The sequence below is a fragment of the Neofelis nebulosa genome, chromosome 8 (assembly GCF_028018385.1).
Source record: "Neofelis nebulosa isolate mNeoNeb1 chromosome 8, mNeoNeb1.pri, whole genome shotgun sequence".
NCBI classification, from domain to species: domain Eukaryota; kingdom Metazoa; phylum Chordata; class Mammalia; order Carnivora; family Felidae; genus Neofelis; species Neofelis nebulosa.
This window is the reverse complement of record NC_080789.1, coordinates 124,973,060-125,000,248: the sequence shown is the minus strand read 5'-3', so window position 1 is coordinate 125,000,248 and position 27,189 is coordinate 124,973,060. Positions and strand designations below refer to the sequence as shown.

General features: G+C 35.4%; 1 protein-coding gene across 3 annotated transcripts in view; it reads left to right on the top strand.

Moving 5' to 3' along the window:
- Window positions 1-27,189, top strand: part of MALRD1 (MAM and LDL receptor class A domain containing 1) — an 824,069-nt gene that overhangs the window by 377,863 nt on the left and 419,017 nt on the right. For all 3 annotated transcript variants that reach the window (XM_058681758.1, XM_058681759.1, XM_058681757.1), the window contains 2 exons: window positions 17,040-17,287; window positions 20,860-21,151. In XM_058681758.1, coding sequence (XP_058537741.1) covers window positions 17,040-17,287; window positions 20,860-21,151 — 540 coding nt within the window. The remainder of the gene's footprint in view (window positions 1-17,039; window positions 17,288-20,859; window positions 21,152-27,189) is intronic.

The window sequence follows — 27,189 nt, the reverse complement described above, 5'->3', positions numbered from 1 at the left end:
CACTCTGACAGCAGTGTAGTTGACAGTAATTATGAATGCATGGGGATTAGTCAGGAAACTCTATTAGTATTCCATTAAAGAGATAATAGTTTCAGGGTACATTCAATGAAGATGGAAAGAAGTGAATACATGTTTAGAAGAGAAAAATCTATAAATGTGATTGTTAACTGTGGAGGATTTCTGGGTTGGATAAGTGAGTAACTGGAAGTTTCATTTACTCTTCTTAATTAATGAAACAAGAGAATGAGGTGGTTTTAAAGGACATTATTTCACTTTTTGATTTGTCTAGTTTGAGATATGTGTGGGTCTTCCAAATGGAGATCTGTCCAATAAACAGATGGCTAAATAGATCTTAAGCTTGGGAAGGCATTTCTGCAGCAGACATAAAATGGGGAACCATCAATATATGGCGGTAATTAACATAATCGAATGGATAATATCACACAAGGAGGGTATGTACAATGTGAAGAGAAGAAATTGCATAGGATCAAACCCTGAATTTACCAATATTTATGAGGAAGAATCTTATAAGAGAGAGAAAGGAAGTAACTAGAAGGAAAAGGAAAGAAAAAAACCCAGATCCTGGTGTCATAGAAGACAAGGAAAGTTATAATTCTGAAAGGAAAAAGTGGGTAACATTACCAAAGAAGCAAACATCAAATAAGTACTGAAAAATCTCTATTAGATTTAATAATAAGTGGGTAATTGGCAATCACCAAGTGTCATTTTCAGAAAGTGATAGAAATATGGGATTGGAAATTACTGTTAACATGCAGTGGTTTTAAATCTATTCCCCACCTGCAGTCATTCTGGATGATACCTATCTCATCCATTTACATTTAAACTGAAAAGTAGGAATTGCCACTTATTGATATTAAAATTCCATTATCAAAGTTTCTACCAATCATTGAGCCTATCCAAACTCATATAATCAGTGTAAACAGACAATCTAGTTGAATGGTTATATGCCTTCCCCATATCTTCTTTCTATCAATCAATTTATTCCAGTTATGTTAAGAAATAATTGACTTACATCATTTTTATAAGTTTAGTGTGTACAGTATGATGGTTTTATTTACATATATTGTGAAATGATACCACAACAGTTTCAGCTGACATATATCTTCAGCTAACATATATCTTCTTATTTTATTTTATTTTATTGAAATGTTTACTTTTGAGACAGTAGGAAAGGAAGAGGGAGTGGGGGGAGGGGCAGATAAAGGGAGACAGAGGATCTGAAGCAGGCTTTATGCTGACAGCAGAGAGCTCAATGTGAGGCTTGAACTCCTGAACAGTGACCTGAGTTGAAGTTGGATGCTTAGCCGACTGAGCCACCCAGGCGCTCCTGTTTTGATATCTTTTGATGTCAATATGCTTTAACAACTTTTCATTTTCTCTTGTGTTTTTACCACAGAATTTTGTTTGTGGTTACCATAGGGCTTACATAAAATTTCTTAAATTTTAGCACCTTATTTTAAACTGAAAACAACTTAACTTTTATATAATTAGTAAATTTTACACTTTTGATTCCCCCCCAAATTTTTAAAAAATGTTTCTTTATTTTTGAGAGAGCTAGAGAGAACAAGCAGGGGATGGGCAGAGAGAGAGAGGGAGAGAGGGAATCCAGGGCAGAGCCCAATGCAGGGCTAAGCCCACCAACTATGAGATCATGCCTTGAGCCAAAATCAAGAGTTGAATGCTCAGCCAGCTGAGCCACACAGGTGCCCCCTCCCCTTACATTTTCAAATCATTTATGTCATAATTTACATGTTTTAAAAATATTATGAAAGGAATAACATATTATGGTAGTTATCATGATTTTATTATATTTTTTAAACTTCTAAACTAGAATTGTAAATGAATTATGCATCATTATTAGCATATTGCATAATCTAACTATAATTACATAGTTAACATTACCAGTGAAATTCACCTTTTATGTTTTGTGTTTTGTTATTAATTAGCTTTCTTTTACTTCCACTCAACTCCCTTTAACATTTCTTGTAAAGCAGGTCTGGTGGCAATATACTCCATCACATTTTGTTTGTTTGGGAAAATCTTTGTCCCTCCTTCATTTCTGAAGGACAGATTTGCTGGGTATAGAATTATTTGTTGACAGTTATTATTATATTTTTTTTCCAAAATGTTAACATATGTTATCCCATTCTCTCCTAGCCTGAATAGTTTGTGTTGAGAAATACACCAAAGTCTAATGTAGATTCCTTTGTTTATAGCTTTTCTGTATTCTCTTACTGCTCTTAAAATTTTTTCTTTGTGTTTGACTTCTGACAATTATAATTAAACTGTGTCTCAGTCTTGCCCTATTAAGGTCCAATGTATTCACAGTCCTTTGGGTGTTATGAATCTGGATGATAATTTCTCTCCCAGGCCTGGGAAGTTTTCAGCCATTAATGCTTTAAATATACGTTCTGGTTTTTTTTCTTTATCTTCTTTTTCTGCAATTCCCATAATGTACATACTGTTTCTTTTCAATGTGTTCCATATTTCCATAGACTTCCATCACTCTTTTTCATTTTTTTCTTCTTTCTCTTTTGACTGAATAATTTCTACTGTCTTATTCTCTAGGTGGCTGATTCTTTCTTCTGAATGGTTGAATATATTTGAAACTCTAAATTGAATTGTTCAATTCAGTTATTGTATTTTTCAACTATAGAATTTGTGTGTGTGTGTGAGATGGCTGTTCTTTCTCCGTTGAACACCTCATTTTTTTCATGCATTGTTCTCCAAATCTTGTTTAGTTATTGCCTGTGTTTTTGTATAGTTCATTAAACTTTCTTAAAGAATACAGAACATAATGTAGGATTAAGTGGAAAATTTTAATATACCTAACCAAAAAATAAGCCTGATTAGATGAAAAAGGATCTGTCAAAAATTAACTGTTTGTAAAAAATATAACACATTTCTAAGGAGCATGACATAACTCAAATTTGCTATAATGTGCCATCTACAATTTCAGCGTATAAGTAAAAAGAAAAAAAATTACACATGTCAAGAAACAGGAAAATTAACATACATTTGAGAGAACAAAAATAGTCAATAGAAATTGAACCTAAGATAATGGAAAACTTAGATTTAATAAACAAGGGATTTAAAGCAGGTATTACAAATGTCTTTGAAGATTTAAATAAGAATATAGCTGTAATGAACAAACAGATTTGGAGGACCTCAGTGGAGAAATGAAAATGAAGAACGAGGAGAAGAAAAAGAGGGTGAGGAAGAAGGAAGAGGAGGAGGTAAAGGAAAAAGGAAGAATACTAAAATAAACAAAGGGAACTTCTAGGGTTAAAAAATGCATTATCTAAAATAGAATTTGCTGGATGGACTTAGTAATACATAGACAACAGAAGAAAGATCATCGAACTTGAAGACAGATCTAATTAGAAGTTATCTAATTAAGAAGAGAAAAAAAGAAAATAAACTGATCAATGCCTTAGTGATCTACACAACTCCATCATATATTCTTATGTACATGTACATGAAACAACACAAGGGAATGAGGAAAAATGAGGCAGCAAAATATTTGAACAAATAATTATCAAAATCTTTCCAAATTTGTGGAAAACATCACCTTAAAGTGATTAGGATGATCAAGACAACATAAATGAAAATTGGTACATCTTGGTACCTCCTAATTCACTGATAAAAATTTATTTTAAATGAAGAGAATATCTTGGAAGACACTAGAAAAATAATTCATATATAATCTAACAATCCTATGATTGAAAGCTTCTCATCAGAAAAACAAAAAAAAAAGGCCTAATTATATTGGAAGAATGAATTTAAATACTCAAATGGGGGAAGAGGAAAGGACGTACCAACATAGAGTTTTGTATCTACAGAAAATACCCTTCAATAATGAAGGCATAGTGAAGACGTTTTTTAAAAGATATTTTTAAATAAATGAACAGCAAGAGATATCAGCATTCATTGTAAAAGATGTTAAAGGACGTGTTTATGGCTAAAAGTTTCAGATTGAAACTTGAATCTTCAGAAAGGAATGAAAAAAAATATAAATAATAATTATGTGGGTGAATATACAAGACCACATTTTCTCTTTTCCTAACTTCCTTAAGAGGTATGTGACTTTTCTAAATAAAACATACATATTTTGTAGCTTTTATATTCAAGTGCAGATAAATATGACAAAAATTGCTCAAGGAACAGGAAGTGAGTGGAATTAAAATGTACCAAGGTTTTTAAATTTTGTATGAAGAACAGTATGAACTCTAGATAGTGATGGTAAAGTATGCACATGCAATCACTCGACCAGCACTAAAATGTAAAGAGATACAGATAAAAACCAAATAGAAGAATTAAAATGGAGAATGAAGAATTAAAATTAAAAACACAGGAGAAATAGAATAATAAAAAACAAATGCGAAAATGTTTTTAAATACAAAAATATAATAAAATAAAAGATAAATCTTTCTATAACATTAATTATATCAAATGCAACTATTCTAATCATACCAATTAAAGTGTAAACATTTCTGATTGGTTAAAAAAGCATGAGACAACTATTTGATAAATATTTTTCTAACCTTTTACTTTCCAACTATCACTGAATTTATATTTGAAATGGTTCCGGGGGTGCCTGGGTGGCTCAGTCAGTAAGCATCTGACTTGATTTTGGCTCAGGTCAGAATCTCATTGTTCATGGGATTGAATCCTGCATTGGGCTCTGTGCTAGCAGTGCAGAGCCTGCTTGGGATTCTCTCTCTCCTCTCTCTGCCCATCCCTTCCCCACTCTCTCTCAGAGAATTATTATGAGAACAAATAAAATGAAATAAATAAATAAATAAATAAATAAATAAAATTGTTCTGTTACAAATAGTGAATATAATATGTACAGAGTATCCAAATTGATATACGAGTTTTGAAAAATTACAAATAGTAAAAGGAAAATTGTATTATCACAAAGTAATTATCAAGTTATGTCAGAAATGTGCATGTATAATAGAGTTTCAAAATGCATGAAATAAAATACGAAAGAATTAACATAAAAATAGAAATATTCACAAGTATAGTCATATCACAGTCATAATCTCTGTCAATCTTATAACTATGAAAAATATTCACTGTTTTAACACGAATACCACAGATATAATCATGGGTCCTTCTCAGTACATCATATCAGGAGTTAGGATATTGATCTGTCCCACTATTCTTGGTGTTTACTTTGGACACCTGCTACTAGAACTTTCAGGACAGTTGTTGAATAAAAGGGGTGCTTTTGGACTGCCTTACCCTATTTCCAGTCTTAGGGTGAAATTATTCAATATTTCACATTTAAATATGACATGACCTGTATGTTTTCCCCAGGTCACTTTTTTCAGTTTGAGGGAGCTCCCTTCTATAGCTTGTTTACATCAAGTTTTGCATTAAGAAGTCTTGAATTTTATCAGTGCCTTTCCTGCATCTAGATGAAGACATCATATGATATTTTTTCCTTTTGTGTTAAAGTGATGAATTACATTATTTGATTTTTGAGCACTAAGTCAAACACATTTCTTGATAAAATGTATTGTTAAAGATTTTGCACCTATGTTTGTGGGGGATATTAGTCTCTAAATTTCTGTTCTAGTAGTTGATTGTCTGGCTTTGTTATGGGTATTATACTGGCTTCTTAAGAGAGTTGAGAAGAGTTCTCTTTTCCTTATGTCCTGAGAGTTTGTGTCAGTTGGTACCATTTCATCGTTAAATGTTTGGTAGATTTTACCCATCAAGCCATCTGAAATGAAAGTTGGGTTTGTGGGAAAAGTTTTACTTTGAGTTCAATTTTGTTAATAGAGTGTCATTTAGATTTGTTTCAGTTTTAAGGTGTTTTTACAGGTATTTTTCTCATTTCTTCCAAGTTGTTGATTTTTTAGAATAAATGTATTATTCATGTTGGTTTTTCCTTTCTATTATTTAAATATCAATAGGGTTTCTGGTACTGTGCTACCCTTACAATGTTTCTTTAAATATGAGTTTATTTAAAAATAAAAACTTATAAGAAATGAAATAATATTAAGAAACTGAGAAAAAAGAGAAAAAAAGAAACTCAGGAGAAAGAAGTACTAGTTTGGAAGACAAAAAATTCAAATCATAAATAGAGAAGTATGTTGTTTTTTAAAGTAGACAGATGTTAAAACACCAAAGTTTAGTTTTAAAAAGGAGGAAAACATTTAAATAATGTAGTCTTGTTAAAGGGGAATTAATAACCACGTAGAGACCAATAACTCTGTGAAAGTTTGAAGATGTCAATGAAATAGTTAATTTTCTATGAGAAAAATGACCAAAATTAACTAATGAAGCAGAAAACCTCAACAGACTATTAACTATCAAATAAAGTTATCAACAAACGTCCTTCAGTTTTGTCTCTCGAGATAGATACTACTGAGTTCTATCACATTTTAATGACCTGATAATGGCCAAAGAAGCTATTCTAACCATATAAAATGACTAAATTTATTTTATGAAGCTAATATATCACTGATAATGAAGCCTCCAAAAATTAGAAAAGTAAGAAAACTATAGTTCAAGCTGCCTGTGAATATAAATGTAGAAGAACTTAACATGCTAGCAAACCAAATTCAGCAACAGAATCATTATATCATACTCTTTGAGGTGAGGGTCTTACCCTATTTAAAGGAAGTAGTGAAAATATCATAACTGATATGAATGTGAAGGAATGAATGGAAGTATTTTCATTCAAATCAAGGTTATATCAAGAGTACTTACTATTGATGTTATTATTTAATATTCTTGTTCTGGTTCTAGTCAGTATGTAAGGCATAAAATAAAATATAGTAACACTAAATCGTAATAATTTTCTAAAGATATGATTATATATCTCAAAAGCCCAAGAGAATAACATAAAACAATGTAAACATTCCAGCCCTGTATAGTGGCTCCCCCAAACTCATGTCCACCAAAGACCTGTGAACGTGACCTTAGTTGGAAGCAGGGTCTTTGCAGATGTACTGAGTTAAAATGAGTTCATGCTAGGTTAAAATAAGCCCTGACCCAGTGACTGGCATTCTTTTAAGAGGAAGGAAATTTGGACATAGGCACCCAGAGGGAAGATGGGGGAAGATGGGGTGGGAACACACAGGGAAGAATGCCATGTGATTGGAGGGATGTATGTACAAACCAAGCCAAGGGATGCTCACATTGCTGGTAAGCAAGAAATGCAAAGAGACAAGGAAGGGCCATCAGGGAGATCATGCTACTGTAGACACATTGATATCAGACTTCTAACCTTAGCAACTTTGAGGGAATAAATCTTGGTTGTTTACAGCTGCCCTTTTTGTTGTACTTTGTTATGTGAGTGCTAAGAAACTAATGCATTCCCTAAGGTCACACGGCCAAGAAGTTACCCCATTTAGAACTGGAAACTAATTTCTCAAATTACGCTTTTTTTTCTTTTTTCTTTTAATAATAGTATTTGTAAAACTTGTCCTATGCATCACCACGGTAGCAATCGACATGATATTCTTGGTTCTATTAAACAAATAAGTAAAAAAAAAAAAAAAAGGAAAAAAAGTACACCGCCTCCTTAGATAAGTTTAAAAATATTTTTTTATATAAAGAAATAGTTTCCATACTGTGGGAATTCTTAGAGTTAGTGTGTTAATAATATACTAGTGTGTTTTTAAATCTCCCAAAGAGGGATATAATTTATAAGATTCATCATACTCATTTGACTGCAGAAACTTCTTCCTTTGGATGGCAAATTGGCATCCGCAGGACATTCATATTTAAATGTTTATTTATTTATTTATTTTGAGAGAGAGAGAGAGAGAGAGAGAGAGAGAGAGAAAGAGAGAGAGAGAAGGGGAGGGGCAGAGAAAGAGCGAGACAGAGAACCCAAAGCAGGCTCTGTGCTGTCAGCGCAGAGCCTGACGTGGGGCTGAAACTCACAAACTGAATCATGAGATTATGACCTGAGCCAAAGCCAGATGTTTGACTGAGCCACCCAGGTGCCCGAAGACATTCATATTTAGATGAACAAAGAATTGATAAACTATGCCATGCTATCTCAAGAAAAATCAAGCCAAAGTGGATAACCGCCATATTTTCATGGCTGCCTACCTATAGACAAAGAGATCCCTTCAAGAATTTCCTCATAGACACATTCTCTTATCCTGTAGTAGTTGTCAATTTTTTTTTTTTTGGTGAAGCCTTCACCCTGGAGTGCTGCATACCACAGTATAAAGGGGAGTAGTAGTACAGGGTTCCATCATTGTCATTCTTCAACTCATAGCCCTGCTACTTACAGTGTGATACTTTGCCTAGGATCATACTCTGAACTTCAGCTTTCTCATCAAGCAAAAGAAGAATAACGACTATTATATTCAGATTTTGTGGGACTTAAATAAAATAACACAAATAAGGAGAATGCTTAGCACCCGACACACATGGTCAGTGCACGGTAGCCCCCCTTCCAGTCAGTGTTTTTATCTTCCTAAATGTGCTTTACTTATAGCATATGCTCAATAAATTTATATTAAATGAATGATTGAATAGAATGGTGAGAACTTAATTTTAGGAATTCGCTAGTTGGGTCTTAAAAAGAATTAGGTTATGGTCTTCCAAAATTAAGAATTTTTTTTAATGAAACCAATATTTTATGCTCCTGAAGATAGTGATAGATGGAAAAATGATAGCATTTAGAAAGCTAGAAACTGGTTTGATTGATGATACAGCTGTAGACAAAGGTGGTCATTTTCTTCTTGATGGCACACCTGCCTGGCACTGGCATTAATTGCTCCATGAAATGACAGGAATTGGCATCTTCACGGAAGACTGTTTGCTGCTTTCCTCACTTGGCATCCATGGGAAATTGTGCAATATGAAATTATAAGTTATTCCCTCTCGCCACAGTGATGTGAAATCCAAAGTACTTAGGCCTGCTTATTGTATTTTCCACACTGATAGGTTACAATTAAACTTTCCAAGGAAACACGTCCTCAAAACTATAGTAAATTTCAAAAGAAATACAGAATTTAAATGATAGAGATTCATGTAGCAGCATTTGTATGATTTTAAAAACAGAACAGATCTGTTTTTCAACAGCACACATCATTTTTTATACAAGTGGCCTTTCTAGATGCTGGTCTATATGGCAATCTAGTCTTCATGGGCTGCTAAATTTTCCAATACAAGGTCAACTGAATTAGTCACTTCATTTTATAATGCTTAAGATAACTATTCAGATTCTAAACATGATGCTGAATATTTTTACCTCCCAGATCTCTGAAAAGATACATAGGAGAACTTTAGAATTCTGAGCTAACAGGCTGTGTACAGTCTATTCTCAGAAAGAGTAAATTACCGAAATAAGTTTCAAATGTAACTTTATTTTATTTCTTTTTTTTAAAATTTATTTATTTATTTTGAGAGGGACAGAGACAGCACAAGTGGGGGAGGGGCAGAGAGTGAGGAGAGACAGAGAATCCCAAGCGCATTCCATACCGTCAGCACAGAGCCTGACATGGGGGCTTGAACCCACAAAACTGAGATCATGACATGAGTTGCTCAACCAACTGAACCACCCAGGTGCCCCTCAAATACAGATTTAAAGTTGAATCAGCAATTGGATTGTAAATGCCATCTTGTTCATTTGGTGACAGAATTATGGCAGAAAATTCTGTATCCTTGAAAATATTAGAAATCAGTGTTAGCCTGGCTGTTAAACTATTTTTAAAAGCACATTAGTCTTGATGCCTTTTAAGTTTATTAATTTTTAATTATCTCAAAAACTGAAAATGGTATTTTCATTGTTTGGCAAGTGGTTTTTTTTCTTTTTCCTGGAAGTTGTGATAAAGTTAACTTAAAAAAAATTTTTTTTAATGCTTATTTTTGAGAGAGAGAGAGAGACAGAGTGTGAGCTGGGGAGGGGCAAAGAGAGAGACACAGAATCCAAAGCAGGTTCCAGGCTCTGAGCTGTCAGCACAGAACCCAATGTGGGACTTGAACTCATGAAGCGTGAGATCATGACCTGAGTTGAAGTCAGATGCTTAACTGACTGAGCCACCCAGGTACCCCAAGTTAACTTTCATCTTAGTGGTCTTTACACTCCAAAATGGTATTGAAATAATGATAAAGCCCATGTGTTTTAAAATTTTCCACCTTATTAGGTACAAATAACATAGAAGGTATTTTGTGTATTTCATTTATTCTGACCTATGCTAATTGTAAGAATAAGTCCATAAAGACATAATTTGATGCCTAGCATAACTGGAAATTCTGAAAGAGTTTTTTGTTATAGAACAGTGTAGGGGGTGCCTGGGTGGCTCAGTCAGCTAAGTGACTGACTCTTGATTTTGGCTCACGTTATGATCTCAGGGCCTGTGAGATCAAGCCCAGGGTCTGGCTCTGTGCTGGCAGTGCGGAAGCTGCTTGGGACTTTCTGTCTCCTTCTCTCTCTGTCCCTCTCCTGCTTGTGTGCATGCACTCTCTAAATAAATAAACATTTAAAAAGAGAAGAAAAAGAATAGTGTAGAATCTTTGTCCCAGAATGGCTGTGGCTTCAGCTGGGATGTGCACCTGCTTTCCTTTGGCATGTGCACTTAAGAGCACAGGTCCCTGAGAGCTTTGTTGCCAGAATCATTCCTATTCTCATTTACATTAACTTTCCGGAGATTTTTTGGGTACTTGTTCAAATAAGCTTTCTTTTTTAAAAAAATTTATTTTTTATTGTTTATTTATTTCTGAGAGACAGAGACAGCACGAGCAGGGGAGGGGCAGAGAGAGAGAGGAAGACACAGAATCTGAAGCAGGCTCCAGGCTCTGAGTTGTCAGCACAGAGCCCAACACCAGGCTCGAACCTGCAAATCCTGAGATCATGACCTGAGCTGAAATTGGATGCTTAACGGGCTGAGCCACCAGGCGCCCCAAATAAGCTTTTTTTTTTAAAGAGATAAATCTTTATATAAATACTTATTGATGTGTTACAAGTTAGGTTCTTCTTAAGTATTTTTAGTTTTTGGGTACCATCTCACCTATAATTATGGTTTTCAAGATTTTCATTTTCAGTTTAATATTCAGGGAGAACTTAATAAAGAATTACTATTATCAAAGAATTCTAAATAGTTCATTTTATTACGTATGATCAAATGAATCACTCATGGGCTGTATGCTGCATCATGCATATATATTTAAAAATAAAGAACATGGAAAGTATCCTGAATATAATTTTATAAGATACAAACTCTTAGTAGCAGAATGCTCAGTTTTACAACATCTTCACTTACATTATTAGCTTTATAATTTACCAGCAAAATTATAGGAAGATGTTTGTGTAATTCCTATAGTCTAGCTTGGTGTATGATGAAATTGGAACTCACAGCTCTCTTCTAACAAGGCAAAGCCTGAACAGACCGAAAGATCAACAAGTCTTATTCAATCCATAAGAGAGGGGAGGACACAGAGCAAATTGCTGTCCCAAGATCGGAGAGAGGCAAGTGAACACAGGGAGTCACATATTATCAGACCTGGCACTTAGGAGAAGAATCCACTAAAGGAACCCGCACCTGGGTAGGAAAAGGTGAAATGATGCTGATGAAGTTCTGGCATTGCCGTGTGGACAAGCCTGAGTGAAAACCTTCAGGAAACCCCCTTCTAGGGATACCTTATAAGGTGTGGCTCAGTTGGTTGAGTGTCCGACTCTTGATATCAGTTCAGGTCATGATCTCATGGTTTGTGGGATTGAGGCCCATGTCAGGCTCTGTACTGAGCTTGGAGCATGCTGAATATTCTCTCTCCCTCTGCTTCTCTCCCCTGCTCATGCACAGTCTTTCACTCTCTCTCTCAAATATATATACCTACATATACATATATATACATATATGTATATACATACATATATGTATATATACATATACACACACATATATATATGCATATATACATGTATATGTATACATGTATATATGCATATATATATATATGCATATATACATGTATATATATATATTAGACAGAACTCTGTTGTTCCTAACAAGGTCTTCCCTCAGATAATGAAATTCTAAACTGCCAGGGTATTATCAGAGCCTAACTGACTTTGTGGAAGGGAAATATCCAGTGCTACACCTTTCTAGTTATACTGTTCCATGTAAGGGGGGAGAAAAAAATCTGAGAAACACTTGTGAATTTCATAGTCCAGAGGTATAGGTTCATTGAAAGACTGAGAACTAATAACAGAATCATAGAATATCCCCTTTCCCCACATTAAAGGGCTATTTAAAGCAGTTTCTTTTACCTAATATATCATGTCCAGCTATTAAGAAAATATCTCAAGGCATATACTGAAAGGCAAAAAGCACACAAAACAAAAAAACTATACTTTGAAGAGACAGAAGAAGCATCAGAAAGAGACATGGCAGGGGTGTTGGAATTATCAGGCCAGGAATTTAAAACTATATGCTAAGTCCTCTAGTGGATAAAAGAGCATGCAATAAAAGGTGGGCAATGTAAACAGAGAGATGGAGATCTTAAGAAAGAATCGGAAAGAAATCCTAGCAATCAAAAACACTGTGACACCATACATGAAAATGAACTCAAAATGGATGAAAGACCTAAATGTGAGACAGGAAACCATCAAAATCCTACAGGAGAAGACAGGCAGCAACTTCTTTGACCTCGGCCACAGCAACTTCTTACTTGACATGTCTCTGAAGGCAAGGGAAAAAAAGCAAAAATGAACTGTTGGGACCTCATCAAGATAAAAAGCTTCTGTACAGCAAAGGAAACAATCATCAAAACTAAAAGGCAACCAACTGAATGGGAGAAGGTATTTGCAAATGACATATCAGATAAAGGATTAGTATCCAAAATCTATAAAGAACTTACCAAACTCAACACCTGAAAAACAAATAATCCAGTGAAGAAATGGGCAGAAGACATGAGTAGACACTTTTCCAAAGAAGACGTCCAGATGGCTAACAGACACATGAAAAGATGCTCAATGTCACTCATTATCAGGGAAATACAAATCAAAGCCATGATGAGATACCACCTCACACCTGTCAGAATGGCTAAAATTATCAACTCAGGAAACAACAGAAGTTGGAGAGGATTTGGAGAAAGGGAAACCCTATTGCACTGTTGGTGGGAATGCCAACTGGTACAGCCACTCTGGAAAACAATATGGAAGTTCCTCATAAAATTAAAAATAGAACTAATCCTACGACCCAGGAATTATACTGCTAGGAATTTATCCAAAGGATACAGAAATGCTGTTTTGAAAGGGCACATGCACCCCAATGTTTATAGCAGTACTATCAACAATAGCCAAATTATGGAAAGAGCCCACATGTCCATTAACTGATGATGAATGGATTAAGATGTGGTCAAAATATACAATGGAATACTACTTGGCAATGAAAAAGAATGAAATCTTTCCATTTGCAACAACATGGATGGAACTAGAGTGTATTACGCTAAGCGAAATAAGTCAGAGGAAGATAAATATATAATTTTACTCAGATGTGTAATTTAAGAAACAGAAGGTCATAGGGAGAGGGAAGGAAAAACAAGATAAAAACAGAGAGGGAAGCAAACTGCAAGAGACATTTAAATATAGAGAACAAACTGAGGGCTGCTGGGGCGGGGGAGGCACTGGGTGATGGGCATTAAGGAGGGCACTTGTTGGGATGAGCATTTGGTGTTATATGTAAGTGATGAATCACTGGGCCCTACTCCAGAAGCCAAGTTAACTATGTTAACTAACTTGAGAATAAAAAAAAAAAATCATCTGATCCAGTAACAAAAATAAAGAAATAAAATAAAATAAAGGGGAAAAAAAAACCCACTGTGACAAAAGTGAAGGACGGCTTTGGTGGGCTTATTAGCCCGGACACAGTGGAGGAATACCTGAGCTAGAGGCCATCACAATAGAAACCTCAAAAACTGAAAAGTGGAGAGAACAAAGACTGAGAACACACAACAGAATATCCAAGGACTTTACAACAAAAGGTGTAATGTGCTTAGTGGGAGTATCACATGGAGAAGAAAGAGAGAAAGGAACAGAAGAAATATTTGAAAGAATAATGACTGAGAATTTCCCCAAATTAATGTTGGATGCAAAACCACAGATCCAGATGCGCAGAAACTATGAAGCAGGATAAATACCAAAACCCCCCACAACACCCCCCCCCAAATAAAACACAACAACTACACCTAGGTAAATCATTTTCAAGCCACAGAAAATCAAAGTAAAATCCTGAGAGAAGTCCGAGGGATAAGACACTTTTACTATAGAGAAACAAAGGTAAGGATTACACTTGATGTCTCAGAAATTATGCAAGTAAATAGAAAGAGTGAAATATTTAAGATGTTGTGTGTGTGTGTGGGGGGAACAACAATAACAACAAATTACCAACCTAGATTTCGTATTCTGAAATTTTCCTTTGAAAGTGAAGAGTCAACAAAAATTTTCTCAGACAAACACAGACTGAGGGAATTTTTTTTTTTTTTTTGCCAGAAAACCTTCTTTGTTTTTAGAGGATTGAAAAACGGTATAGATTAGAAACTCAGATTTGCATAAGGGAAAGAAAGCTTTGGAGAGTGAAGGTAAAATAAAAGCTTTTAAGAGTAACCAAGGGTAAATAAAGGTATTACATAATAGTAAAGGAGTCATTCCCCAAGGCGGCATGACAATCCCTAATGTGTATGAACCTGACAATAGAATGTCAAACAACATGAGACAAAAACCTAACGGAATTGCAAGGAGAATCGATGGGCTCACTATTGTAGTTGGAGGTTTCCACCCTCATGTATCAGAAATGGATAGACCCAGCAGGCAGAAAATCAATAAGGTCATAGTCGAACTCAATAATTCTTGCTGTCCTGGAAGTGGAAGAAAAGACTTAAGCAATGTTAGTAATGAAATAATTTTAAGAACCTGGGAGATAGTTGCTATTTTGTGCAAATTAACATTTTTAATTTCTGCAGCTTATTATAAATTCCAATTAATACACTCTTTACCTTTCTGTTGCACAATTTTCTCATCTCTAAAATAAGGATTATGTTTTAAAAACAATTGCAATGATTAATAACTTTTGCTTTAGGCAGCGGTTTCCAAGCCAAGCTGTATTGAGTAGAACAAGAAACTTCCTAAATTCTCTACCAGGGCCCGAGGAGCAAAGATGAGAAGAGAGAAGAAATAAATTACATTGATCAAATAGGTGTTTGGGGGAAGAAATGTGTGTGTAATGCTAAAGTATCTTCTTATTGATTTTGAGCCTGGGAACCAGATTTGTAGAGAAATAGACTTGTACAAGCCACGGAAATAGCTTTCTGTAGGAAACTAAAATTGTGTGTGCTTGTGTGTGTGTGTGTGTGCACGTACATGTGTGTTTGTGCATACGTGTGTGTGTGCGCACATACTTTTTTTTTGTAGTCAAAAAGACTTTACTGAGAATTATGAATTTTTGGGAAGTTTGTTATAAAATATCAGAAGGTTCTAAAGCACATACCTAAATAGGATCAAAGATCACTATAAAACTTGTTTCATTATTTATTTAACCAAGCTGGCAACAAGGGATTCCAAACGCAAAAGCATTGGCTTGTCTCGCTGTTAGCAAAACTTTGCTCCTTTTATTTTGCTAAGTTTTAACTGTTTCATGTAATTAAAGAACTGATAAAGACAAAATGGAAACTTTACTTACAGTTTCTTACTAAGAACAGAGAAGTAATCCAAGAAACCTATTTGGCAGAGAGAAAGCCAGATTTCAAATTTATAGCAGTGTACTTTAAAAATTCATTTATTCTGGGGTGCCTGAGTGGCTCAGCTGGTTGAGCATCCCAATCTTGATTTCATCTCAGTTCATGATATCAACGTCATGGGGTTAAGTCCTTTGTTGAGTCCACATTGGGCCCCGCGTTGGGCTCTGCACTGAGTGTCAGTCTCTCTCTCTCTCTTTCATTCTAACCCTCTTCCATTCTCTCTCCCTCTAAAATAAAAAAAATAAAATAAAATAAAGTTCATTTATTCCAATTATTGTCCATTCTAACCCTGGATAAATTTTTTTCCAAAGATTCCCCTTCACAAACGTTTCACAAGTTTCAATTCAGATTTTATTGTAAGCCTTCTCTATTTAAATAGCTAGTCTCGTTTTAAGACAAAATTACTCTTTCCCCTTAACAAAAATATATTTCATTGCTTATGCCTTTCTTATGCATCTTACTTTCCAAAATACATAGTGCTTCCCTTATCCATTCTAGAATTTTAATTACACTTACCAGAATTTTAACTCTTAGAAACCTTAGTTCCCAATAAAAACTAAGTAGTAACCAATTGTGAGCTGCTCTACTCCTGTGTCTCCCCAAGCCTTTCTGGATAATCAGCTTTTATTCTATCTGAATTTATTAGTTGAATTCATGTTGTACCTGGTGCAAATTGCCAGCAAAAATAACTTAAGATAATGGTTTATTTTGTCTCAGGACATTTTCATGGGTAATTGTTAAGAACTTGAGGGTGGATGGGCACCTGGATGGATCAGTTAAGCGTCCGACTTCTGCTCAGGTCATGACGATCTCAAGGTTTGTCAGTTTGAGCCCTGCATTGGGGTTTGTGCTGATAGCCTAGAACCTGCTTCAGATTCTGTGTCTCCCTCTCTCTCTCTCTGCTCTCCCCCTGCTTGCACTCTGTCTCTCTCAAAAATAGGTAGACATTTAAAAAATTTTAAAAAAAGAACAAGTGGGCTGAAAGATAAAAAAAGGTTTATAGACTGTTAAATAGCTTTCAAAATCTTTGGTAACCTAAAACTTGGAAGTTTTGCTCAGTTAAATGATAAATTGGGTTAAATTCATTGGATATTTAAGTCTTTTCCAAATAAGATGAAATGCTGAAACATCAATTACTAAACATGGGTTTAAAATAGTCTCTTTTAATGCTAGTGTCAGGATACTATTCTTAGGTATTGAATATTCCATGATGTGTCAATATCACTATAATTTGCATTGTATGTCCTAAAGTCAGCTAATTTCCTTTTTCTCTCTACCATAAATTGGGAAATGTTTTCCAGGTACCTCCAGTGGGCACTGTGATTTTGAATTTGACCTTTGTTCCTGGGAGCAGGAACAGGATGATGACTTTGACTGGAATCTGAAAGCTAGCAGCATCCCTGCTGCAGGCACGGAACCAGCTGCTGATCACACCTTCCGGAACTCCTCTGGTCATTACATCTTTATAAAGAGCTTGTTCCCTCAGCAGCCCATGAGAGCAGCCAGAATCTCAAGCCCAGTCATAAGTAGAAGAAGCAAAAACTGCAAGGTATGGAAAAAAAATGAAGCAAAACAAATACTGTAAGCGACTGCTGATAGAGCTAATAGAGAAAAATGGAAGGGCCAGGACCAGACAAAAGCCGACTTTAAATTTACTCAACCTGGGATATGTATGGGAAGGAGAAAGTGAAGTAAGGAGAAAAGGGAAGGATGGTTAGAACTGTGGGAAGAATTTATCGTATCAATCAATTCCATAGATATTCTAATTTCGGACACCACTGGGAAGCTTCATGGGTATTATCCGTCACTATGGATAGTAGAAAAGTAAAATCAAGTTGCTTCCACTCAAGGAATTTAGTACTTATTTGGGAATATGAGAATTCTGTCATCGGAAAATTCAACAAGTAGAAGATAGTTACATATTTCCAAGAATGAGTATCAGAGGTAGTTGGAGCTACTATAAAATGGTTGAAGAGTCTTTATGGAAAAGGAAAGGCTCAAATTATCCCTTAAAAAGGGAGACTTTCTGTAGACAAGAAGAAAAGATGGTTTGGCCACTATCCTATGGAAACTTAAGGAAATCATTTGTACTATTAAAATCATAAATAGGATTGTATGGTTCTTCAGGACAAGCAGCCTCCTATGATGAGTGTGTATTTTCAGGTCCTCTACTTTTTCTTTATTGATGGGTGGTCTTTAATTTCATGAAGGATTTGAGCCAGCTGAGTTAGGAACTAAACTTAGCTTTACATACAATGTAAATGAAACATTCAGAGGTGACTTCTCAAGAATCTTGCTTACAAGAGAATGGTACATGAATAAATGTGCCATTTATTTATATTTACAATGAGAAATGTGATCTCCATAAGATCTGAATACATGTATTCTGACTGGCATGTTCTCCAGTGTCTGAACACTGAAAGGAAAGCAGATGACGTCCAGAAAGTTGATCAAAGAATCGGGCTGGGAGACAATAATGTGATTTAATCTTTGTTGTCTTCAAATTATAATATTCTTGTGTACCTGACTCCACAATAGTGAGAGCCCTACCCCTTGGAAGGAGTTGTTTTTAGCCTTTGCTCAAAGGCTCCCCACATTGCCTGCACCCATTACAGATGCTTGCTCCTCTGTTTTGTGCTGATCAGCCTTCTCTTCCTACCATTGTCATGGTCTTAATAGAAGTTAAGTCTTTAGCTTGTATTGGAAGTTTTTCTGTCTCGTCTTAAGTTGATTTTATAGTTTAACTCTCAGGGGGTAACCTCATTTCTCTTATCTCTTCAGGTGCATTTGATAGAATTTTCTGCAAGAGAAGTGACATGATCAGATCAGAGTTTTAGAGAGATAACTCAGCAGTCTCGAGCAGATATAACAAATCATACAGAATAACATTAAACTTTATGTAATTAGTTTGGCCAAAGAAAATGAGTTTTAATCAAATACATTTCTTGTTTGTTTTTGTTGTTTTCCAAATTACTTGGTATTTTCTCAAAAATCAAACCCAAACACACCAGATTTTATATGCCTAGTCTTTATCTATAAATCTCTCTTTCTGTATCTGTAGATACCCTGAAATTTGCAAATGTGTTTTAGTCTTAGAAAGCTAATTAAAAATTAAGCATAAACCATATAGAATTCTAGCTTAACTTCTCAACTTTTCTATTTAGACTTTGTCTGAAAATGCTGAAAAAGATTTGTTTTTCATACTGTAGCAAATAAGGATTTCATCCATCTCTCTCTTTCCCTGGTCCTGGAACTGTAGTCCCCACTGTTTTAAACATCTGTGTGAGAATAATGAAATATGCCTAGAAGAAATGTCAAAAAATTAATGATGAATGGTTCATTTTATGAATATTTATGATATAGATTGAATACAAAGAAGTGAGGAAAGGTCATGCTGGGAATGATTGTGTCTCTCATATAAAAAATATGTATATCGGGTAAGCAGAGTGACCTGGATTTTCATGAAAATCCTTTCTGTCACTTGACCTTGTGGAATACCTTCAAGCAGAAAAAAAATCAAATTGAAGATTTTTCTTCCTTTTGAGGGATAGGTAGTGGGAGGGATGAGACAGATTGAGGAGGGAAGAGATGGGGACCTTTGAGTAACTCTGAAATTTCTAGTGAAAGAGCCTCGTCAGAAGAATTTGGTGCTTAGAAGACTTTTATTCCCTCACAGTGCCCTGCAACTAGACTATGTTGTTGTCAAATGTTTTCTATAGAAATGGAGGCGTTTTTATGCTTGTTTGCATGTTAACCAGATGGGATCATTCAACAAATGTCCTCAAAAAGGTAGGGAAGTGTTTACTGTGACATGAAACATAGACCTCAGATTTGTTGTTCAAATCAGACAAAACAAGGCAGAGCACTAGAAAGACCATCTCTGTGGCAGCAGGGGCTCCACATAGCCGTGTGTGATGCCCATCATACCATTTCTTCTGGGGCTGGTTGTTGCTGGTCAAGAGGTTGTCCTTGGGCCCCTTATGTTTCTTAGTCGAGTCACAGAACCCAGATTTCATGGGTCCTCTCCCAGAGCATGTCATAATGGTCACAGAGCTGATGTTGGAAAGGTCTATCAACAGAAGAATAATTTTGGATCCTAGAAGAACACCATCAACTAGGAGATCTGAGTAGAGTCACTTGCACATGGCTTGCCTATGTTAAATTGATGCTTTCTGAAGTATGCATTGCATATATTATTTAATCATATACTTTACCCTTTAAGCACATTCATTTTTTTCTTTCTCTAGAGAATAACATCGCTGACTGCTAGTGTTCAGAAATGTCTTTTTCCTGTGTGGAGATCACTCACCTTTGCTGTGTTCCCTCATTCATACAAATGACAAGACAAAAGCTTTAAAATGCTCTGAGTTCTTACTGTTTCTAACCTGCACTGTTTTTTTCTCCTAGAATTTCTCCCTGAATTTTCCCTTCAGTGTAACTGTTAGTAAAAATCTGGTGAACTCCACCTTTGAAACACTGAAATGTTAATCCTTGGAAATATTTCTGTTAATTTTTCTTGGGGGGAAGTGCCCAAGGTTGCTATCCTAGATCATGTTCTTAGCATTTCAACTAAATTTGGATAGCTTCTGTTTGGTGGTTTTGTGGTATATGGTGGAGCCCTAAAGATCTTGTGGAACTAAAAAATGTGTTCCAAGTACAAGAATGTATTAGAATAAGCAACAGAATACTCTTTCAAAGAAAATGATTTAAGGTTTATGAGACTGGAAATGTTCTTCTTTAGTTCCTGCTATTGCTTAATCATGAAAAGTCTTTAAATGATGGATCAATTTTTAATGCTATTTTATTCCTTTGACAGTGGAGTTTAAGAGTTTATTGAGGAATTATGCATTTAGAAGTCAGAGAAAGAAAATAAAATCTGCTCATTTTTTTCCCACCTAAATTTCTATTTGATTCTGACTACACTGTCTCCCATGTATTATAGCTTAGGATTTAAGGTGGGCCTAACCTCACTCAGTATTAGAGTACTCACAGAACATTAGGATATGCAGATCTCGTGTTCCTTTGACTCTGTTAATGAAGGAGAGAACAATATGATATACTTGAAAGTAAAATGGAATCAATTGTACTATTTATATATAATATTCCTGTTTTTGGTTACAGATAATTTTTCATTATCACATGTATGGAAATGGCATTGGGGCACTCACCTTGAGCCAGGTGTCCATCTCAAACCAAACGAAGGTCCTACTTAACCTCACTGTAGAACAGGGCAATTTCTGGCAGCGGAAAGAAATATCACTGTCTGGCGATGAAGACTTCCAACTCAAATTTGAAGGTAGAGTTGGGGAAGGACACCGTGGTGATATTGCCCTGGATGACATTGTGCTTACAAAGAGTTGTCTGCCATCCCATTGGTCCATGAAAGAAGAACCAGCAGCACCTCTCCCAACAGGTACGTTTTAAGTTGTGACTGTTTGGTATTTTCACAGAATAGAAGGTGGGAAGGAAGGAAAGAAATGGAAAAGAAATGATATAAACATCTAGTGATTCGTTGCTTTCATAAAGAAAAAAATCTTTCTGAATGTAACAAAAAAAATCTTTCAAGCTCAGACTCATCACACTGTCTTCCAGGCTTTCTCCAAGCCTCAGTATGTTGACCAGTGTCTGAGTTCTCTGTTGAGTCAGCTGTGTCTTAGATCCATGAAATAAGAGAAATCTCCTTTGTTTGTTGTACGACTCAGAATTCAATCCTTAACAAATATCAATTTACTCAATAAAATATAAGAACATCAAGAACAGAGTTATTCGATTTTAATTGGGCATTACTATGGATGGACCTTTTACTTTATCCTTTTTAGACCAGTGGACATTGCGATTTGAATGGTTGAGTTTACATATTTAAATAGTTTAGGGGATTGAATATGCTCCTAAAGTCTTTTAAACTAAAATATCTTGTGGTAATTTGCTTAAAGAATTATATTAAAATGTTGAGTTGGTAGATGTTCAATATACACATATACACAATATACACATAGTGACAGCATTGTAAGCAGTGGAAATAACAAGCACCATTAATCCATATGATATATTAGAGGGATGGAATGAAAACAAATATGGTATATATATTAAAATGACAAAAAAGCAAATTTTGTCAATTGATATGACATATTAATATTTAAACCATGAGTTTAGTGTAGATACCAAAAGTGCCATTCCTTTGGTATATAAATTTTATCTCTTATAATTGGTAAAAAACAATAGTGCTTTAAAAAGAATGAATGTTTGTTCTGGCTTTTAACATGGCAGATGAAATAAGGAACATTGTGTTTCTTCCTTGACTTCTCCATTCATGCCAAAGGGAGTATTTTAATTTGGTTAAGAGAGCATTCCCCAGTAGACAACTAGTTGAACAGTCTTTGCCTGACCTGTTTCTAGCACTATGTGGAATACTATAGAGAAAAACAAACATATTTCAAGGCTGTTTAGGGACTAGTATCCTTATGTAAATGTAATGCAGGAGCATTTCAGATACCTCAGACTTAATCTACTTCCTTGAGAAAAGCTTTACTTTCCATTCTGTGTTGACTCTTTGGATGGCAGCTGTATCAGCTTGGGTATAGATCCAAAAAACCAAAAAAAACCTATCATATAGGCTCTGAGTAGTGAGGGAGCAAGTTTTACATTGAATTGCTTCCAACTTTAATGAACAAACAAAATGGAATGCATGAGGAACAAATCAATCTTGTTGAGAATATCAGATTCTTAAATTTGTGAAATCCCCAATAAAATTTATTTTAAAAAATTTCCAAAGGAAAATTTTAAAATATCTATAAACTGGTATAAAATATATATTGATTATCAAATGAAGGGCACATATTAATAAAGGTAGAGTTCTTTTTATATCCTTACAATATTTAAGGTACTATATTAAATTTTTTTGAAGAATGGAAAATAAAAAGAAGGTCTGCTTTTAAGATCAACTCAGTATTATGGTGAGGGAGAATACGAGTAACACCTCAAATAACTCTAATATGTGGTATGATATAATTAAATGCCAGGAGAAATACGTAAAAGTTTACGAGAGTGCAAAGCAAATGAAGAAAACACCCAGCTGAGGACATTGGATGTGAGATTTATTTATAGGGCATGCAGGAGTTTGGAACCATACCTGGGGCTTATTTGAAGGAAAGACTCCTTCAGTTTGTGGGATAGGGGCACCAAGTGTGAGCACAGTGGAACAAATAACAAATGTGGGGAGGAATAAGGGCATGAGACAGATCAGAGATGGTGACACTCAGGCTGCCAAGGTGGCCTGTGAGTGGGTGATTTGGTTGAAGCAGGAACCTAGTAGCGCTGATTATCTGAGATAATACTACAAAGGAAGCAGGGAGCTAAACTGGGACCGCGTTAAATATTAGTTTGTTTTAGTTTCTTCCCCAAATGATCATACATTGAAAATGTATTGACTGCTTGGGAAACAAATAAAAAAGAAAGAAGAAAGGAAGGAAGAAAAGAAAGGGAGAGAGAGCAAAGAAAACAGTACAAGGTAAAAAGGAGGCACAGTATTCATTTATACAAAGTATGATCATTGGTAGAAATGGCTGCAGTAGAAAGACCCCAAGAGGAAAAAAACAAAAACAAAAACAAAAAACAAAACCCAGAGGTCTATACTATTATGAGCGCTCAAGTATATGCTTTCTCTTGGTAAAAGTGAAAAGCGAAAGTTTGCTTAGACTTCAACTGTGTAGTGATTCTGACAAACTATGACTTCATCATGAATTTAGAGGACTCTATTGGAGTCACTGATGATTTTCTTTTTATTTATTTATTTATTTTTTAATTTTCATTTATTTAGCAAATAGTTATACAGTTTTTGTCTCTCTCTTTGTATAGGTTTTGGGGGGTGGAGGAGGGTGATATCTTGAACACATCACTGATATCATGAATGTCTAATGGAACTATAAAAAGAGTCACAAATGTAAGCGACGTATGTAAGTTTGCATTTTCTGGAAGTTATATTTTTAAAAGTGAAAATAATTTTAATATATTTTCACTACTTCAGTATATCAAAAATGTCATTTTAATATAAAACAAGACAAATATATTAATGAGATATTTTGCATTCTTGTTTTCATATTAAGTCTTTAACTCCCACGTACGTTTTACACTCACAGCACACCTCATTTGGGATTAGTTACATTTCAGTTGCTCAATAGCCACTTAGGGTAATGGCCACCCTAGTGGACAGTACAGGAGGTGAAGTGAATATCCTAGGGCACTTTTGGGTCTGTTCCTGACAATGGGGTTCCATTAGTTAGGTTGCCATTTGTAAATTCCCAAGAATTGCAGTTGTGTTATTTAAATAGAAGCACAAATAGGTACCTCAAGACCACGGGTGCCATGTTCGAATGCACTAGATACTAATCTCAGACTCCCTTCTTACTAGTTGTGTATTGTACAACTTTTCTGAGACTGAGTCTCCTCATCCATAAAGCAGAGAGAATATTACTTACAACTTAGGCCCTTGAGAATAAAGAGGTCACTGCCTATGGTAATTTGCCTAGTCTCATGTCTGATACAGGGTGGATGTTTATTCAGTTAAGTCAACTCATTTTATATGATTCTTTACTTTGGGTATCTTTGTCAGTATTCCTTAGGTGGTGTAGATATTTGAGAGTAAGTCTCCATTATTTGCACTTTATTAAGAACATGTTTCTACCATTGGTTTTGACAGAATTGTTTTTCTTGCATAGAGCACAAGTATCTAATTTTTTTATTGCATTGTTATCATCCAATCTTGTCATTTATTGACAACCTCTCTAATGAGGTATTTTCAATGTGTCATGGAAAATATGTGTGTATGTGTGTATCTTTGAAATACTTAATGGTTGTTAATTACTCTTTACTGCAAAAACACTTGGAACTTGCAGAGATAGAAGAAGGGTAAATGGCATTATGTCCCACAGACAGTGGCTACATCCATTAGACTTTTGGAGATGACTCTTGTTCACCTCCTTTTCATCTGTAGTCATGTGTGTGGGCTAACAACTCCATCAAGGATAGCTTAAAATAGGGAAGACAAGAGGAGGCAAAACATAAATATTTAGGAAGACATAATTGAACTGAATCTGCTATCAGTGATTCTAACTAGTCAAGTAAGACCCAGGGCTTTATTAGCATAAGTCATATTAAATTATTATTAAGTCTCTAGAAGTTATATTTAAGAGCTTATTATGATGGCAGTTTTGTTAATTGCTAAATGATGATGGATAAAAATAATTGTTTAATGAATTTTAGTAAGAAAAAGGCAACCAAGATTCCTCTTCTAAATGTCCACATGCAAATTTAGCCAATGCCATATTCTCTACATTGGCAGATACTTTACTAAAAATTCCAAGCATAATGAAGGCAGAGACCAGGTGTCTGTGTGTGTGTGTGTGTGTGTGTGTGTGTGTGTGCATGTGTGTTTTAAATCCCCACAGTTATTTCCAAATATGAGTTATACAACAAATATATTTTGGGATATCACATGCTAATCAACTTTTGCTTTAAAAAATGTATGTAAGGCAATGAGGACTAAATGGATTAGCTCCTTTTTGAGGTCACTCATTTCCCTGAAATATTTGGCAGTAGTTTAAAGGGCTGCTACCTACTGATGAGAATGCCGGCACAGCAGCTCAGGCACAGTCTTGAGTTAGGAAAATCCGACTGATTGTGCTTGGCTCTAATTTAGTGAACCCTGTACACAATACTTAGAGCAAAGTGTGTGTGCCTGAGGTTTAACGACATAAACTTGGATCTTTGCAAGGCCAACTACATGTTATGAGTTCACCTGATCTACTTAACCTCTCTAATTCTTACCTTTCTTGTCTAAAAATGGGACTGGGGCACCTGGGTGACTCAGTCAGTTGGGCAGCCAACGTCAGCTCAGGTCATGATCTCGTGGTCTGTGGGTTCAAGCCCCGCATCAGGCTCTGTGCTGACAGCTCAGAGCCTGGAGCCTGCCTTGGATTCTTCATAACCCCCTCTCTCTGCTCCTACCCCACTCGTGAGCTGTCTCACTCTGTCTCTCAAAAATAGATGTTTAAAAAAATTTAAAAATGGGACTATTGGAATCTACTTATGAGTGATTTGAAAAATAGTTAAGATAATTATATGATGCATTTTATAAATTTTTTTTTCAACGTTTTTTATTTATTTTTGGGACAGAGAGAGACAGAGCATGAATGGGGGAGGGGCAGAGAGAGAGGGAGACACAGAATCCGAAGCAGGCTCCAGGCTCCGAGCCATCAGCCCAGAGCCTGACGCAGGGCTCGAACTCACGGACCGCGAGATCGTGACCTGGCTGAAGTCGGACGCCCAACCGACTGCGCCACCCAGGCGCCCCTATATGATGCATTTTAAACAATACTTGGCAAATAGTTGGTGTTCGGCAAATATTATTTCTTTTTTTTTCTGTTAATCCTCTTCCCTGCTAGAGAGACTATGAAATTTAACTCTGCATACATTGAAATTTTTTGAGAGCATATTGCCTCCTTGCTATTTTCTCTCCATCATGTTCTACTTTTTGCTCAAAACAAGGGTTCAGACCTCCTCTCCCCTTCTCATTTCCTTCAAGGAAATTGCTCTCACAAAAGCCCCAAATATCTAATTGCTGAGTTTTCTGATTTAATTTTATTATTCATAGTAAGCAATGGAGAGGAAAGAAATATTAATGAGAATCACAGAAGTGAATGACTTGGTTGGGTATGATGTGGGGATAGGGAAGAGGAAAGAAGTTCTTTTTGAAATATACAGGCATACTCTCCAGAATACTTTTCAAAGTGAATGTTACATTAGAACACCTCAATTAAAAAACTGAGTTTCTAATACTCAAAATCATAGAATGCTTGTATCTCTTCTTTCTCGGTTTTTGTTGTTAGGAGGGGCGCTAATATTTACACTGGAAAATATATTTACATCACCCCCAAACTCATTAGAATACTCTTTAGGTAATATATTGTACAGGAAGAGTCTCAAGTCCCATTCCAAATACAATTGGTAGACAAAGATGTTTTCAAAATTTCATGCAGTAGCAATACAGAAGATATTCATCTTGGACATTTTTATGGTTAAGAGAAGGCTATCACAGCAGCAAATGCACCACAAGCTATTATCTCATTGTATGTTTGTCGCGACTATGTTTTTTCAGTGACTTTCACATGTAGTCATGCTTTGTCCAGTTTGGACAATGAATGCCCCTGGAAATTGAGAAAGTGTTGAAGAAATTTGTGGAGAGAAAAACAAAGCAAGTGAAAGAGATTATGATAGAAGAGAAATTAAAATACAACAGTTTGACTAAGAGCTGGCTTTGAAGAGGTAGACCAAAAAAATTAAATACATAAAACAGAGAACTCTTAGAATTTCTCATTGATTGATTCACTTCTAAGTCTGTTCATACAACATGTAATGTTAGTCTCAGAAGGACAAAAATGAAGGCTCAGAAGACCA